General features: G+C 37.7%; 1 protein-coding gene across 1 annotated transcript in view; it reads right to left on the reverse strand.

The window, feature by feature from the left end:
• Positions 1–18,677, reverse strand: part of LOC134795664 (sphingosine kinase 1-like) — a 30,860-nt gene extending 12,183 nt beyond the window's left edge. Inside the window, exon 1 of the mRNA XM_063767580.1 lies at positions 17,785–18,677. Coding sequence (XP_063623650.1) covers positions 17,785–18,656 — 872 coding nt within the window. The 5' untranslated portion in view covers positions 18,657–18,677. The remainder of the gene's footprint in view (positions 1–17,784) is intronic.
• Positions 18,678–19,247: the final 570 nt, after the last annotated feature.

Raw genomic sequence — 19,247 nt, forward strand, 5'->3', positions numbered from 1 at the left:
CTCCAGGGCCCGACATATCTTTCCACACTGTATATAAGTACCATACTTAACCGTCCTTGCCATCAGACAATCAAAGTCATGGCAAATCAGAGTCGTGTCTGATTAAGGGTGATGATTCCATTATTAAATGATTTATTAATTATCTTAAATCTTAATTGATGCTAGCTTTGCCAAAAAAATAGTATTTAGAGCCGGATGTGCATTCTAACATAAATCATAATCAGAACCAAACGTATTATAATAATATCTAATAACCGTAGTATATTATCAGTTGTTAATTTAAGGTCTTGATAGATTATGAAAGCCGGCGCCTCCGTGTTACGCAATGTCAGAAACAGTAATGTATTTTGATAAAAGGTATGAACCCGAACACAGTACAGTAATTAAGCACGAATCCAGTATTTAAGTATTATGTTACGCAAACAAATAAGTTGTTTTTCTTTTATCTAGCTTTCCGTGTAGCTTTTAAGAGCCAACGGGAGTGGTCATTTCTCCATACAAACGTACTCCTCGTTTTCCTCCGTGGTTTTTGAAGCTAGAGCAATGATTTTTTCAACACAGATTAATATTGTCAATATCTGTGTCGGGCCGTTTTGCTTTTTTTTGATATTTTTGTTTTTTAAGGCGCTAGAGCCCTTCAAAAATGCCCAAAATGGCCTAATTGACTATGCCGCAATGAGAGGCGTGGCATTCAAAACTGATATCAATTAGCCAAAAAAGCAAAACGGTCCGACACAGATAATTTCATAATCATTTAGATTTCCAAATTTGGTTACGAATGGTTACGTTTTGGAGGAGGAAACAGAGGAGTACGAAACCTCGATTTTTGAGATTTTTACGCAGGATTTTTCGCCTTGTCCTTATCGCACTACTTTTAGGTGCCGCTTCCGTTAGCGAGACGGGTATATTTACCTAAAATATTTAAAACTCAGCTCCTGTTTCGTCTGAATGAGGAATACCCAAACCACGGAACGAAAGTTACAGAGATAATATAATTCGCAATATTTATCAAGTGTGAGTTATGTATCCTTTTTTTTTTAAATTGACATCGGGGATTAAGTCCTCTGGGCTATAACCGCGAAAATCGAAGTTCGTAAATTTCGAGAAACTATCTCTGTCAGTCTAATTACGCCTGAATTGGAGTAAAAGGGAACGATGCTCGAAATTTGCGAATTTCGGTGTTCGCGGTAAGCCCTCTGATCGTTTCGTAGAATCCGAATGAAAAAAAATGTAGCAATAGATTAAGCGCCATGGAAAATCAATCAACAATGGTGAAAAACGCAACTTTTTATATATTATTAATCTTTACTATACTTGTCTATGGTAATGTCAATGGCCATCATTATTGCGTCATTATATTGCGACCGAGTAATTGATTGGTTCATTAACAATTGACATTGTTTTAAAGGGATGGGAATTATTGGCAATATTCTACTGAGGGTGAGGATTGACGAAACCTATGGCTCCTTTGCAATTTGCTTTCCCCTTTCTAAATAACCACTTTTGTCGAATAACAGCAAAATTCTTAACTGATCATCGGTGGATATTTAACATTGTGGACGATGGTACAATTTTTAAACTATAAATAAGTTCTATATAAATATTTTATCATCAAACCTAAATGCAAATACCGTCGCCAATGTCGCCATGCATTCATGCCCACGTGCCGTTGACTTCCAAGTTCCAATTCCAATAAACATCATGCGTCGTCGAATTACAAATTGTAATTCGACGTACAAAACAGTGGTATATGAAAATTCGAGGAATGCTCCTTAAACTTAATACAATTTCTTATTAAAACATTTAAATCTCTAAAATGAATAATAGATACTAGGTATAAACATTGGCAATGGAAAACTCCATGGAAGTGACGAGAACGCGCAATCATAGTTCAGGAGGGCACAGGATAGGGGGACGGGGCCCCTTATAAACAGATATTAGTCATTACAGACAACGACCAAATAATAGTGGTATACATAATAGTGACATAGTTACATGTGTCAATGAGTTCAGAGGGGCTACCGCGAAAACCGATTTTTTTTCTTTTAATCCAATGAAGGCGTAATTAGAGTGACAGAGAAAGATGCGCGCAATTTGCGAACTTCGATTTTCGCGGTTATAGCCAAGTTATTGTGGTCGCTATATCGCTTCTGCCTTGATGGGTTAAAAAAACTAGGACACTAAAGCGTTGAAGCACTATAAGTAAAAGCAAGTTAGATTGTATTAGATTCACGGCGAAATAGTGTGGCGCCACGTCAGAAGATAAATAGGCCAGCACGAAATTTGAAATGGAAAATAGTAGCGACAAACCTGAATGACGTTCACAATCGTTTCGTATTCTAAACTAAAATCGCCGGAACCCAAATGTATATTTAAGAGAGATGCAACGGATAGTTGTTTTGGCCGGATACCGGCCGCCGAATATTTGGCCAGCGGAACTATACCTACATTTCGGTTTTTCAGGTTCTGCAGGTTTGACCTGTTTCCTAGTGAATGTTCGCGCGGACACATTTGTAGGTTCGAAATGAGTGCGCGTGCAAGTCAGTGGAATGTTTAAATTGTTTTAAAATAATAAACAAGTACGATTATGATCAAGACTGTTTCTTAAATCCAATTAGTTTACTCCGAAATCAAGCAATGTTACCATCCGGTATCCGGCCGGATAGTAGCCCACTATCCGGTATCCGGCCGGAAAGTAACCAAATATCCGGTGCATCTCTAATATTTAAGATTATGTAACGGAACGTCTAGAAAGCAATATTGGTATTTTCGATAGACGGCTAAAAGTGGTAAATGTACACTCCACGGGTAGCAAGATATCATTCATATCTTAATCTGACACGCACGAGTAACTACAAAAATCCAAAGCTCGGAACCGGTTTTTTTGTAAATCCCAAAATAGCCCAATATTTTTAATTATTTTATGGTCTTTACGTGGGACTGAATGATGTATTTAGGTAACAACTTCGTATTATTAGATTGTCCCATTAAAAACCGGCCAAGTGCGAGTCGGACTCGCGTTCCAAGGGTTCCGTATATTACACAATTTTTAACAATCAGTGCCGGATTAAGATATTTTGATGCCCTAAGCATTTCTAGGTGCCCCCTCTCCCTAGGGTCATCAAGATTACATTGATTTTTTGGTAAATTGAGAGAAGTTCATTGCCGCATTACAGCTGAGAATGGAAATCAGTCACATCATTTTATCACGAAAATTGACAGTGCCGCAGCAGTAATGTTGCAACAGAGTACCTATAATGCTGTTGCAGTCGCCACCCGAATGTCACCTTTATCATAGCTTAGAAAGTAATAAAAACGCGAGCGAAGCGAGCGCTAAAATTTTTCGATATAAAAACGCAATATGATAGACAGTTGTACATTTTTACTTTTAGTATGGAAATCAGTCACATCATTTTATCACGGAAGTTGACAGTACTGCAGCAGTAACGTTGCAACAGAGTAATGTTGCTGCAGTCGCCACCCGAATGTCACCTTTATCATACCTTATAAAGTTATTGAAAACGCGAGCGAAGCGAGCACGAAAATTTTTCGATATAAAAACGCAATTTTAGTTTTAGTCCCAACCAGGCGCGAATCCAGGATTTCATACAGAGAAGGGATGGGACAGTTTTCTATCAGCCTAGCTTCGCATAGGGCTCGATATTTAAGGGTCTCAGCGAGGTTGTTTTCATGCATAAAATATGCAAGAAAGCAGAGCTTGGAATTGAATTGGCGAAGTGTGAGAAAGGCAGTAGGCCCAGCTGCGAAAGAGGAAAGCTTGGATTTGGATCCACGCCCAAGTGTAATTAAGGCAGAAGATCAACTTTGCCGTAAGGCAGAAGGCCTCGCATAAGACCTAACGCCGAACCGCAAAAGAGTGGGTTGAAATCGAATCTATGCATGTAATCACGACTCTAGACAGCAGACTGCGACCGATTGTTTCCCAAAGAATTACGCGCCATTATTTTTGCAAATTAGCTTTTGGACAGCTAAAAAAATCGTGTGGTAAAAACGATGTGTCTGTCCCTAATTTTAAAATTTGTTCACCTTTTTCAACCTGGCATTTTGATGCCCCCCCTGAACGTGGTGCCGTAAGCACGTGCTTGTTTTGCTTATTGGTTACAAAGTAGTGTCCGACCGAAACATGTTTTTTTGCCGAAACCGAAACCGAATGTTCGGCTTTGGCTCTAGTTTCGGCCGAAACCGAAACCGAACCTTTTGTAGACTTCTTAAAATCGTTGAAAAATGTCGTAAAACCGCTTTTACACACATATTATGGGGCTGTCAACACCCAATGTCCTTGAAATTGATGTTACTTAAGCAGTTTTTTAAGAAAATTACTAGAGTTAGACCAAGATAATTCTGCAACGATTTTGATAACACACGCAGTGCAAGTGTTATTTTAAACGTCAAAACTTCTATGAAATTATGACGTATAAATAACATTTGCACTAGTTGCATTCATTTACCAGTCAAGCCAACATGTAGATACAGTGTCAACCAAAAACGCGAGCGCAGCGAGCGCGAATTTTTTGTTGACAATATCGCAAGGCCGGGTACCGACCTTCACCTGGGCCTAAACGTCCGAAGTGCCCCAGTGAGGCGAACTTTCATGCGAAGTCAAAGCCGTCCTTCGGGCTTCAGGATAAGTAGTTGAGCACAGACTCCAACCAATGTCCATTTGTATTAAAAAGCGAGATATTTCCTTGAGCGCTGGTGGCCTAGCGGTAAGAGCGTGCGACTTTCAATCCGAAGGTCGCAGGTACAAACCCCGGCTCGTACCAATGAGTTTTTCGGAACTTATAGGTATACGAAATATCATTTGATATTTACTATCTGCTTTTCGGTGAAGGAAAAACATCGTGAGGAAGCCGGTCTAGTCCCGATAAGGCCTAGTTTACTCTCTGGGTTCGAAGGTCCGTCTGATGGCAGTCGCATTCGTAAAAACTAGTGCCTACGCAAATTCTTGGGATTAGTTGTCAATTGGACTCCAGGCTCCCATGAGCCGTGGCAAAAATTCCGGGATTACGCGAGGAAGATGATGAGTTTTCTTATTATTCCTTTGCCCAGGCCCAGTAACATGCGACAGTGCTATCTCATTTACTCCGATACAATTAGACAGTGCGCGCGTTATAGGTATTAACAGCCTCTTAAGACTGCGTCGACCGTCTAGTGGCGCCCTCATTAGTGGAATTGTGTTTTATAATAAACCAATTAATTTCTGTACCTATACATGAATCAGTATATGTAGGTACATATTAATATTGTTGTCCTACTTATTCCCCAACTTTTGGTCTTTGTCACATAGTTTAGTTTCATAGTACGAAGTAACATTTCGTAAGTTTCGGCCCGGCCGAAAGGTTCGGCCGTTTTTTGGCCGAAACCGAAACTACAGCCGAAACATGATTTTTTGGCCGAAACTGGCCGAAACCGAAACCGAAACCGAACCTTCGGTCGGACACTATTACAAAGTCTTTATTAATTCAACCATTAAAGTCGACGAGTACAAAAAACTTTGAGCTAGCTCTCAATTTAACATTTTTTTTAAAACATTATTTTTAATTTGACCTTACAATTACTCGTAAGTAGGTAAGATAATCATTTTAAATATTTAAAATGATTATCTTATCAGAAAATTATCACCAATTACTCTAAGAAAACTACTACTCTAAGTAATCCGGCACTGTTAACAATGTATTTTTTATGTGAAACGTGAGTGAAATCTCTTTAAAAAATCCGTAGGGGTCGGATCAAAAACTGTAATTAAGTCCGACTCACGCTCGACTGTACATTTCTAATAGGTTTTCCTGTCATCTATAGGTATAGACCTATTTTATGTATTTTTTTTTTAATTTAAGACTTAGTAGTTTCGGAGATAAGGGGGGGGGAATGGTCATTTTTTGCCTATTTTCTTGAATAACTTCTAAACTGTTTATTCGAAAATTATAAAAAAAATATATTTGAGATCCTCACAATAAGCTCTTTCATTTAATATGTAACATGATATAGTTTGAAAAATTAAATTTTTTCATTTTTTCATTTACCCCCCAAAAGTGGCCCCCATGTTTAAAATTCATTTGTTTACGTTACATGTCCGTATTTGGGTCACAAACTTACATATGTGTACCAAATTTCAACTTGATTGGTCCAGTAGTTCCGGAGAAAATCGGCTGTGACAGACGGACAGACAGACAGACAGACAGACAGACAGACAGACAGACAGACAGACGCACGAGTGATCCTATAAGGGTTCCGTTTTTTCCTTTTGAGGTACGGAACCCTAAAAATGAAATAATAAACCAAAGAACGAAAAAGAAAGTAATAATACCGGTATTTTTTGTATGAAGAAAAAACCGGTTCCGTTCCGAGCCTTGCAAAAATCCCCTCTTGGGCTCCTCTACCATAGAAAATAGTATCTTCATCAAAACAAGCTGCTCAGACGGATATCCTCATTCATTAAGGATTCCGAAGATACGAGTATAACATTTATTTGATAAGATAAAAATTCAATAAGATTACGGAATTGACTTATTTGACTTACCTCTGTTGTAATTAAACATGGTAACATCGGCAATTATTTTCAATTTGCACGCATTGATAGCTGCATTTACGACGCATTTGATTGCATTTATATGGCCCATAGCTAATAAATATTGTTCAAAGCTGGTTAACCTTTAGTCGCGCATGCCATAAATAACACGTTTTACTTTTAAGCCTATCGTACCTATGTCTTATGAATCTCTCTCAAAATTGCTTATTTATATTTATCAACCCTATTGTCGAATTGAACTTTAGTATGGAACACAATGTTTTTTTTCGATTTCTTGGTTGCTCTCATAACAAAAGTTGCTTACAGTAACGAGTATACTCGCGTATATTATACAATCTTGTATCACCTAAAAAACTACACCCGTATAAATATTCAACCTTAGCTTAGACGTGGTAAATAATTATAAGTATAACATAACGGCAATGATTACAAAATAAAATATTTCAAAATGATAGCTATATTTAGCTAAGTCGCAAAATATTTTAAAACCTGATATGACGATATTCGCTCATGGAGAGATACATTTTTTGATACTGCAATGTATCAGACTCCGAAACCGAAAATACTCGGCTAAAGGTTCGGCAGTTTTTTGGTGGAAACCAAACATTCGGCCGAAACGAGATTTTTATGCCAAAACCGACACTTCGGTCGGACACTAGCAGCGGATTCACGGATTGGAGTCGCTGCAAAGAGTGCATAGCATTGGTTGGCGGCCGGGGCAGAGGTTTTATTTTACTCAATGATGTTATTTTTTGTTTTGCCATTCATATCGCGATTCATGACTTGATGAAGGTCGAGTAGTTAGGTCAACCTCGACAGGTCATTTAAAAAAACTAAAAGGTCTTTGCTATGCAAACATAACGTACAATAAAGAGTCTACGTGTATCATTATATCCCATCAAAAACATAAATGTAAAAAAGGAGAGCCAAGTTCAATACAAAAATTATGCTTGGCTGTGGGGTTCGCCGCAAAAAGAATGGAGATCTAAATGAGTGCCAAGTTCTATGCAAAATCCAAATATGTATTTATAAGAACAAAATAACATTATAAACAAGTATTAAACTCTATTTCTTTGCTTTATTGGATACCTATAACAATTGCTGTTATTTAAAAAAAATGTGAGATCTTAAAGCAGGTTAGATTTGACTTGGCCAGTTTTCATTACATCAGTTATTTTATAAAGTTATTCAACATATATATATATATATATATATATTGTAATTCTGATAAAAACTAGCCAAGCCAAATCTAACCTACTTTAAGATCTCACATTTTTTTTAAATAACAGCAATTGTTATAGGTATCCAATAAAGCAAAGAAATAGAGTTTAATACTTGTTTATAATGTTATTTTGTTCTTATAAATACATATTTGGATTTTGCATAGAACTTGGCACTCATTTAGATCTCCATTCTTTTTGCGGCGAACCCCACAGCCAAGCATAATTTTTGTATTGAACTTGGCTCTCCTTTTTTACATTTATGTTTTTGATGGGATATCAATACTTTTTGTAAAGAAAACAAGGCAGGTATTGAGATTTAATGTTTTTTCTTGTGTTTCCGCCGCATGTTTTTTCACTTCTGTTCTTTGTATTAATTATGTGGTGCCGCGCGCCGCCAACGACACACCGTTGGCCGGTCGTTTAGCGCGTATTACAAGTTTTTTGTATGGGGACACCACTTATTTTTTGACTTAACTTTATTTTTATATTTCTTTTATATAGCAAATATAATAATACATATATTGGGATAGTTTCAAATATCTGCTTGTAACGGTTCCAACGCTACAATTAAAAAATATTTTTTTGTATGGGGACCCCCCCTATTTTTTAACTTATTTTTATTTTTAGATTTTTTCCTACGCTTAGACACAATAACCGAGCTGGATTCCAAATTTCATCCTTCTAGGTCATCTGGAAGTAGGTTAGGTTTAGGTACTTATATGTCAGTCAAATAAAAAATGGTTTTTTTGTATGGGGACCCCCCCTATTTTTTAACTTTTTTTTATTTTTAGATTTTTTCCTACGCTTACACACAATAACCGAGCTGGATTCCAAATTTCATCCTTCTAGGTCATCTGGAAGTAGGTGAGGTTTAGGTACTATAAGTCAGTCAGTCAGTCCCAAAATTTACGACTTTTTGACCTTCATATCTTTATAACCGTTTGAGCTAGCTTCATGAAATTTAGGCTTCTAGATGTCCTTATGGATATAATTAAACACACGTAGTTTTATGTGTTTACGTTAAATATGTTTTGAGTTATAGAAGGGTCAAAAGTGGCACCAAGTGGTTCGTGTAAAGATACACTCGGCGCTGGCTAGCCAGTTCCTTTGCTTGAACTTGGCTTGACACGCTGCCGCGTGTCCTGATCATTAATATCTAGCTTGATATAACTGTGGTGTTATTCAATCCCTCATGCAATATCAACGCTTTCTGCGTCAAATCTTATACCTTTAATAATTCATTCGCCTCGGTTTCACATGTAATCATATATCACGTGCATGATAATAACCAATATATTATACTTTGCATTGCGTGAATTTAAAGTACGGTCAACCAATTGGGTCGATCTAGGGTTGCCAGACGGTCGGGATTTGGCGGGATTCTCCCGATTTTTAGCATGTGTTCCCGATTCCCGACAAAGGGAAAACTGTCCCGAAAACAGCTTCACATTATAAAACAATAATTGTAAGTTCCGAACTGTCACTTTTTGCCGCCACATTTTTTTTGTTTGTTCATGTTCTCAAATAATTTATACTATTTTTATATAAAAACCTCTATGGGCTGATGGGCAGAGCAGCTGACGTAGTGCCAATAATGTAAAATATCGTTGTTTTTAATACAATTACTTTAATTGGAATGTTTTTTTTTCCCGACTTAAGTCCCAAAATCCCGAAAAATAGATATTATTTCCCGATAATAGCGCCTTTCGATCTGGCAACCCTAGATCCATCCCAACTAACTATGTATACGCAGCATTATTCCTAGCCCAATGGCTCCTCTACACGATGGGCCAGCGCCGGCCACTCCAAGGGACGCATTCATGCGTTAGAGGGAGCAAGTGATATTGCTATCTCATTCTACCACATGGCTGCGTCCCTTGGAGTGGCCGGCGCTGGCCCATCGTGTAGAGGAGCCATGAAAGGAGGTATCATGAATATCTTCGAAGTGGTTTAAAACTTTAAATAGACACGAGTAGGTACTGGAACCAGGCGTGGCTCACTCCGCGATTTCGTCGCTTTGCTACAGGTAGCTAAAAGTACATCCGTTCCACACCAACTTTGGTGGCTAGCCATAAGCCGCGCGTGGCGCTGTCGCCACCTAGCGGCCATATCTGTCCTGATCGTAACAGACGCGTTTTGTTAGAGAGTGAGTCTTCTGTACCTAGTACTATTATTTATTCTTAGCTGGAACTAGGGTTGCCAACCGTACTATATTATATAGTATTGTACTATATTTTGGCTCTCTGTACTATATACTTTTGGAAAAATACTATATAATATATAGTACGCTAAAATACTATATTTCCGATTAAACGTATGTTTAGTATTTTATCTAAAAGTACTATATATTTTTTTAAATGTACTATATTTTTGATGCCTTATTCTGGAAAATACTATATTCCACCAAAAAAAAGTTGGCAACCCTAGCTGGAACTATGAACATTCATTAACATACAAGGTCGTAAGTACTATTTTTCAAAAATGCACTTTAATGCTTTGATATTATGTGTGTTCACTTACTATTATATATTCCGATCTAAATCATGAAAACGCAGTATTCACGCTGATATGCTCTCTAAAATCACATGATAATTACGCCGAGCGTAGTAATTATAGCTCTTATCGGTTAATACTGATAACGTATTGTAACTTTCAATCGAGTCAATATCCTTTACTGCCACTTGCCAAGTCGCACGATAAGATTAACTTATCACGCGGGACTTATTTAGATAGGATTAACTTAAACAAAAGGTGAACAACAGAGCGAAGAAATATTTTAATTTCGTAATTAACTAAGATTATCGAATTGACCGTGTGCCTAATAGCGACACCGTAACTCGAGCTAGTTTAGATTAAGACGAAACAGGAGCTGAGTTTTAAATATTTTAGGTAAATATACCCGTCTCGCTAACGGAAGCGGCACCTAAAAGTAGTGCGATAAGGACAAGGCGAAAAATCCTGCGTAAAAATCTCAAAAATCGAGGTTTCGTACTCCTCTGTTTCCTCCTCCAAAACTTAACCAATCGTAAACAAATTTGGAAATCTAAATGATTATGAAATTATCTGTGTCGGACCGTTTTGCTTTTTTGGCTAATTGATATCAGTTTTGAATGCCACGCCTGACACGCCTCTCATTGCGGCATAGTCAATTAGGCCATTTTGGCCATTTTTGAAGGGCTCTAGCGCCTTAAAAAACAAAAATATCAAAAAAAGCAAAACGGTCCGACACAGATATTGACAATATTAATCTGTGTTGAAAAAATCATTGCTCTAGCTTCAAAAACCACGGAGGAAAACGAGGAGTACGTTTGTATGGAGAAATGACCACTCCCGTTGGCTCTTAAGTAGTAAACAATCGGACGTTAAATAAGTGTACTTATGTAGAAAAACAATGATAAATTGGTTTGTTTACATCATATGAGCATTTCTTCTTACGTCAAGCTTCTTACAAAGTACTACGATTATGTCACCGGCATGGTCATTCATGGGGGCTCGCAGAATATTTGAACTCATGTGTCAATATTATTTTGCGCCAGGCCTCGTGAATTTGTTCTAAATGTTAATTACTACGCGTCATTTCATTATTGTTTTTAAGCACCGCAACGCAGTAGATAAGAACCGATTGTCTAGCAAGATGGTAATAGATAGTACTACAAAGTAATACAAATATGAATAAAATCAACATATTTACGAGTTACTATTTACATATGTACCATCACCCACACTGTTAACTGTACATGGGTGGACCTTATGCCTTTTGTAATAAGGTCCACCCATGTACAGTTAGGAGTGTTGCTGTTTGTACTAACATTCAGCTTCAACATATCTGATCGTCGCGTCGCGTCTGGACTTTGACATGTATCTTTAAAAACATGCAAAAAACCTTGTTCACGGATAATAAAACTGTTAACTGACCGGTCATTTTAAAAAAAACACGGCCAGTTGACGTAATCTGTGTATTTTTTGGGAATAAAGTGCAGACATTTAAAAATAGTTGTGGCCTCTGATTTTTATTTGTTACTTAGGTAAGGTCGAGTAAGGACCGACGTAGATAGGAGTTTTAGAAAAAAGGGTACCATTTACTTTTTCGAAAACTAACAACTTTTCGGTTATTATTACTAGGTACTCAGTCCCACGAGGACTATTGATTTAAAAGAAGAAATATGTCCCTGATTTCCATACAAAATTTAAGAGGCATTTTTCAGACATTCCATACAGAATGTAAGTGAAAATCTTCACAAAACAGACACAACTATCGGACACTTTTTTCTTCTTTTAAATCAATTATCCTCGTGACTCTGAGGAGAAGAAACCAAGTAAACTTTTTTCTGAACATACCCCGAATACTTATGTGATTTTTACCAGGCTGTGAGTACGACGACTAAGGCTGCATGGTCGTATATCTCTGGTGGAAACGCAGCGGCTTTGCTTTGCTTGTAATGTGTGTGAGTAGATATTTCACCGTATCTTCAAAACTGCCAAGCCTTTTTGACTAGAGTCAAGTATTTTTTTCATAGGCTCCATTTTTTAATAATTAGATAAAGAGATATATATGTTACGTAAGTGCGAAAAAATCTCGTAGTCGAGAAGATTTTTCATTTTTCACTTATTAATTCTGAAACTAGAACAGCTTGTGTGACTTGGACACTCTCCATAACAAGTGAGAGATTGCCAGAGATAGGCGATCCACGGCACATTTATCAAAGAGAATAATTGTGGATTTGTGAGAAATATACTTAATCGAAGGTCAGACTTATACATGCCGCTATTTCCTGCGATAAGAAAAATATGTACCTACCTACCTACCTATGCAATGTGTATACATACTAAAGTCATTAAAACCTAACATCCTTTGTTACATTCCTTACAACTCTATAGTAGCCTACCGCTTAATACCGCATTTCATGCATGGGTTTTACTTTTGAGTGCCTTAGGGCTAGGGATTGCAATCCGGTCCGGCGGATCCGGTAATCCGGCCGGATCCGGCACATTTTTCAAGATACCGGATCCGGCAAAATTCACCGGATCCGGTCTCGGATCCGGTAAAGTGAATCAAAGCGCTAAAATATAAAATAACAGCTTAAAACACTGCTAAAATTTAAAAGTTCTCGCCAATATTCGAATTTTCTCGCTCGCAAACAGCAACACACGAACTTGTTTGTTAGTTGACGCCAGTCTTCTAGCCGACGAAATATGTGTCGTCGTAGCGTTGAGATTTCCGTGCACCGTAAGTACTGGATTGGTTTAATATTCAATTTATTGTGTTGTTACATTGTAATTTAATGTACATGTTTTTTCGTTTTATTTTGTACAAACCAGTATAGCCCAGTTATAATAAGTATTACCTGCATTTAAAATATTATGAATAAATATTTATAAAACTTAATTCAGCACTTCAGCAGTTAAGTTAAATGTTTTGTCGAATTAAAAGTAATTAGAGGAATATATGTTGACTTTTTGACGACCGGTCTGGCCTAGTGGGTAGTGACCCTGCCTGTGAAGCCGAGATGCTGGGTTCGAATCCCGGTAAGGACATTTATTTGTGTGATGAGCACAGATAATTTTGTTCCTGAGTCATGGTTGTTTTCTATGTATTTAAGTATTTGTATATTATATATATCGTTGTCTGAGTACCAACAACACAAGCTTTCTTGAGCTTACCGTGGGGCTTAGTAAATTTGTGTAAAAATGTCCTATAATATTTATTGTTATTTTGTACTCCATTTTGGATTTCACGGGCCTATAAATCCCGGTCTTTTGATAGGCTTGCGTGGGGATATAGATTCAACACGTAGAGGCCCCATGAAGAGCTTTAATGTCATGTAGGACGCCTGCTGGAACCCGTTCACAGGTGCAACAATAGACACCCATGAACCGGTCCCAGCAGGCATTGGGACTATTGTAGAAAAAGTGAACAGTATACCGGTCTATAGATTGAAGTTTGGGTGGACAATGAGACTGGCCTGTTGTAGAGAGGTCGGACACCTGCTATAACAATGTTTTACACGTTATCGAGGCAGGCGGTGACTTGCCCCTGACTAGATGGGCCCCTGAAACTGCCGTCGCGAAGACGACCAGGAGCAACATCGGTGTGAGCGGCTCAAGGGTGTCGAAAGGTGTGCGCCGCTTTCTACCCAAAACAGCCGCTTTATTAATTCAATAAAAATATCCTTAACTTCGCATATAACGCTAAAAAATATAATAAAATACGTGACTTGATGAATTTTTTATCCGCAATACCAATCCGGCCGGATCCGGCCGGATCCGCCGGATTGAGGCCAAAATCCGGCCGGATCCGGCCGGATTCATAACCAGACCGGATTGCAATCCCTACTTAGGGCCCTTAGGGCTTTCGGTATATCTGATGGCGAGCCTAGTTACAAAAATAAAAAACCGGTCAAGTGCGAGTCGGACTCGCGTTCCAAGGGTTCCGTACATTACCCAATTTTTAACAATGTAATTTTGTATGTGGAACGTGAATGAAATGTCTTTAAAAAAACCCGTCAGATCGGGTCAAAGTCGTCAGATCGGGCCGGGTCGGATCAAAGTCATCTATAAGTAAACAACTATTTTGTGTATTTTTTTCAACAGTAGTTTCGGAGATAAAAGGGGGCAAGAATGACAAGATGGATCTGGTCAAGATAGCGGGAGTATGCCACGGGCTGCAAGTGGATTTTTGTCTTCTTTAAAGAATCCAGTAAATGGGTTTTATAGGAGCATTCCACGGGCTGTCCCGTACAAACGCTTTTTATTTCCTGTGTTGCGACTTTTTTCGGCATTTAAAGCAGGGATTATTTTTCTGTGCATATTTTTGACCATTTGTCATAGAAAAGGAAACTCTTATTTCCATGGAATGCTCCAATGATGTCTGATACGATGATGGTAATGATACTAATGATGTTTTGTTGTGCAACCTTGAACTTGGTCTGTTACTTGGTTCTACAATTACGGGAATATTGACGATAGGTATAATGATTAGGTACCTATGAATCCTATTATGTATGTCAATTTACGATCACAAATCATGATCTGATCTGATCTGGGGGCACAGTAGTGCCCCCGCCAAGACGAGCAAAGCGAAGCGCAGGGCACTACCTACCTTTTCTCGAAGCGCTTCGTCGTTTTTTTGAACCCTCATAACTTGGGTTTGAATTATACCAGATAAACAAATTTCTCGGGATATGATGTCAATAGTGAACTTATTAAGCATGAAAATTTTCAATTGCATAGCTCTTCTACTTTAGATTTTATTCATGTCTAAAAAAACCCCGATTTCGTCACTGACTCACTCACTCACTCACTGTTGATCATCAAAACCTCTAGGGTACTTCCTGAAGTCCTAGGAAGCTGAAATTTGGCGTGTAAGATAGTATTAGTACACAAACAACAAAAAAATTCAAAGCCTTGAAATTTTTAGCCCCTAAGGGGATGAATCGGGGGGTGGAATTTTGTATGGGAAACCAATAACCGCTGAACCGATGTAGTTGAAATTTGATATGTAGATTGTTTTTGTTATGGGGAAGGATATAGAATAGTGTTCAACCCCAAAATCACCCCGTACGGGTGAAAAGGGGCTGGAAAAGGGCGTTAGGGGGAAAAGGGGGTTGAAGTTTGTATGCGGAATGTATGCGGAATCAATAAAAAGGAGATTGTATAAAAGATGCCCCCCGGTACGTATTTCAGGATTTTTAATAGTAAATCACACGCAACCCTTTAAATTAGGGGATGGAAGATTGTCATAAGCAACTTACAAAAAGAAGTGAAATCCCACCAAAAACATTTTCATGTAAAATGTTGCCAAGAAGAAAACAATAAGGCTCGCACTGACAAAAAGTTATCAGATCTCTTGTAGAGTCAAGCTTCTCACTCTACAAGCCCTAACTTCACAAACTCTACTCCTTAGTCAAAATATGTGGCTTGGTCGTTCGTTACTACAAGAACTATTGTATAATAAAAAATAATGAATAGTTAATACAATTTTCACCTTACGTCCATGTGATGGTAGCGAAACGGTATGAATCCTATTATGTATGTCAAATTACGATCACAAATCATGATTCATACATATGACACTTAAGGCCCGTGCACACCGGCTTGCGTATGCGTGACGTGCACGTGCGCTAAAATGTCGGGATGTGTGTGCGACTGCACACGCACACGTCACGCAAGCGGTGTGCCGTCTCTCGTAAGGATCTGTATACCTACTACAACGCCAACAACAGAGTTGAGCATACAAGTTTTCTTTGAATTATAACATTATGCTGATGCTTCTGCAGTCCTTGAATTTCTAGATGCTGCTGAATCAATACTCAATATGGATTAATAATTTATGTAAATTACATATTCCTACTTTACAGTAAAGTTTCCTATTTCTAAATAAAATAGGTAATAAAAAAATTCAAATATGTTTTTGAAAATGTTGTTGTTTGTCACCAAATTTCTCATTGATATTGACAAGTTTCTTATATGAATAACAACATGTGTTGTTCAGTTAAGTAATAATAGAAATAAATTAAAAAACCTAATTATCTATGCAGTATTCCTTTCAACTGTCAATTGGGCCTAAAAAAACACTTAAGAATCCAGCTCAGTTTAAGCAGATTAGCATAATTTCAATTGACATAGCAAATATGCTTAGATTAAGAAACAAACAGCATATTCATGTGTCTTGTGACTGACATCAGCGCTAAATGTGTTGTTTCCCATGACCTTGAAGGCTGGCTGTTCAACTGTATTGAAAATGCTTGGTGATAATAAATACCTACTTAAGGAAATTGGTAGGTTATTATTGTGTTCGTTTTTTTTAATGTGCAATAGATTGCTATGTTATTACGATAACACTCAAAATTATCCTTTTGTTAAATTTTGATCAATGTAACTTGGTGTCAAGACATTTCTGATCATTTTGAGCTTGATTGCTAACTGTACCAGTGACATTATATTATATCTAAGAGGTTTATTCAATGATACAGGAGGCAAACAAGCAGACAAATCGGTTAATGGTAAGCAATTACCATTGCCAATGGACAGGCAGTCAGGCACCCGCAACACCAGAGCAGATTAGCAAATTCTGATGTGTTTTGTAATCTTATTAGACATGAGAGTTGCCTGTCCTTCAAATCAATAACTTTTATATTATTGGGCTGAACTGTATTGGAGCATTTCACGGGCTATCCCGTACAAACGTATTTTATTTCCTGTCTTGCAACTTTTTTTTCGGCTTTAAGAGCAAGGGATTATTTTTCTGTGCATATTTTTTACCATTTATCATAGAAAAGGAAACTCTTGTACCTGCAAATCTTCAGAAAATTCGCATTTGTGTGGGACAAACCGTAGGCAATTTCATGGAATGCTCCTATTAATTACACAAATTAATGAAATACTTCAACTTTCAATTAAAATATTACTTTCATATGGCTAAAATTGTTAAAAACCAATTATTGTTTTCCACATCCAAATAGCTAATTATGTAAGATCAACAGTTTTTTGCTAATGTTTTGTTTTCCTTGTCGAATCCTTTATTTAAAATTTTATTTTTCCTTATTCTATGCTTATTATCTCTGTAAACATGAGATTTCTATACATATTATAGATATATTAATAGTATTTTATGTTGTTTATCTGGCTATCTGAAAGCTGCATAATGTATATTCTGTGGTAGTTCATAATAATTTATCTATTTTCTTAAGATGTTTGCCAATAGTATCCTTGGAGACGGACATACTAACAAATCACAAGACTCAAAGTTGTATGTCAAGTATGGCTATAGCCAGTACCACTGGTAAACATGTTAGGTTACAATAAAATATTTTTACTTTGGTTCAGTCTTACCTCAGCTGCTTCTTACATAAGTTTTGTCAGCAAAAGTGAAAGTACTCATACTAATAATAAACAGAGTTATGTCGAATATTATATCCAATTGGATTCTTATAAGATTCCCTGTTTATGCAGAAGAGTCTAAATGTATTTTTTTTTTGGTTGTATGAACAATATGTTTAAAGTTGTACTTACTTGTATAAATGACAAATAGTCCTGGCCAGTCCATTGCCAGAGCCGCAAGGCAGGATCGCGAGTGGTACTTCAGCCAAAGCCTGCTGCCAGTCCAGCCTCTCGAACATTCCATTCATGATTTCGAACAACACGCCATCGCCGCCAACCGCCACGATCCCGCGCCAACCATACACATTCCTCGTACGGACGAACTCCCGGGCATACTGGGCGTATTTAGTCACGTGGAGATCGTAAGGAATCTCTCCCTCCTGCAGAATAGGTGCCACTTTCGTCTGAAACAGCTCCCGCGCTTTCCCCGGCCCCGACTTAGGGTTCAACAAGATCAACAGTTTCTTATCATTCGCGGGCGGAACATAAGTGATCGGCTGACCCGCTATCAGACACTTTATAGTCGATCTCCACTTCTGCGCCTCTTTGTTATTATCTTCGTACTTATCAAACGATCTGAACCGCAACGTTATTGTTGTTCTCTCCCTTTTCATAGTGCGGCGGCTCCGTTTCAAAATATAGGCGTAGATGTACAGGTACGCGCTGATATCGTTCTCGTCGAGGTCACCGCTGTTTTCCTCGACGACCTTGAGCTGCTGCTGGCTAACGAAACTGCACACGCAGGATCCAGCTCCTGGTCGTCGTCTTTTGCTCCTCATACACTTGCTACCGACGATGTCGCGCAGCAGAATCGTTTGCTCTTTCGAGTTCCCATCTGTTTCCTTTGTTAACGTTAACCCATTGGACGTAAGTTGGACGCGAAACACTGAATTTTTTTTCGAAAGAATATAGAATGTTTCTTCAAGGTAAACATGCTCTTTCGATTCGGCATGTTCATCTCCTACTCCGTTTGACACGTCCTTCCCGAGCCTCGGATCCGCCATGACTGATTTTTTTTAATACAATACAATATTCGTTTACTCTCAATCAGCAACAAAAACAAACGTCAAGACAAGAACCGTACTAAAAACATTAATTTTACAGGTTAACCAACAAAATAAATTAATGAAATATTAAGTCACAATTGGCACTAAGCGATAGTTTATGACGGTTTAAACATTACCTCAAACATAACCATATATTATAGAGTTGCCATTATCAGATAATTCCCATAATATCAAGTTTTTATAGTTACTTCTTGTAAGAATTTTGCACGGAAACAAAAGTAGTAAAAATGCTTTAAGTTTAACAGGTGCGTCGAGTTGCAATACAATACTGTATTGCAACTCGACGCACCTGTTTTATATTACTTTTAAGAACAATTTTTAACTATGAACAATGCCTTTGCAGGATTATTTTAGTACTAGAATGTACCAGCGTTGATGGGGAAAGTCTGCTGTGATATGTTTGTCATTATTCTATTTTTAATGACTACTACAATATCCCAGGTTAAAATGCAGGAAAAAAACCAACCCAAACTTTTCATTTAATATAGATTTTTTCAGTTTTATCTGGCAACATCAAAGAGAACACAT

The sequence above is a fragment of the Cydia splendana genome, chromosome 12, assembly GCF_910591565.1.
Source record: "Cydia splendana chromosome 12, ilCydSple1.2, whole genome shotgun sequence".
Taxonomy (NCBI): Eukaryota; Metazoa; Arthropoda; class Insecta; order Lepidoptera; family Tortricidae; genus Cydia; species Cydia splendana.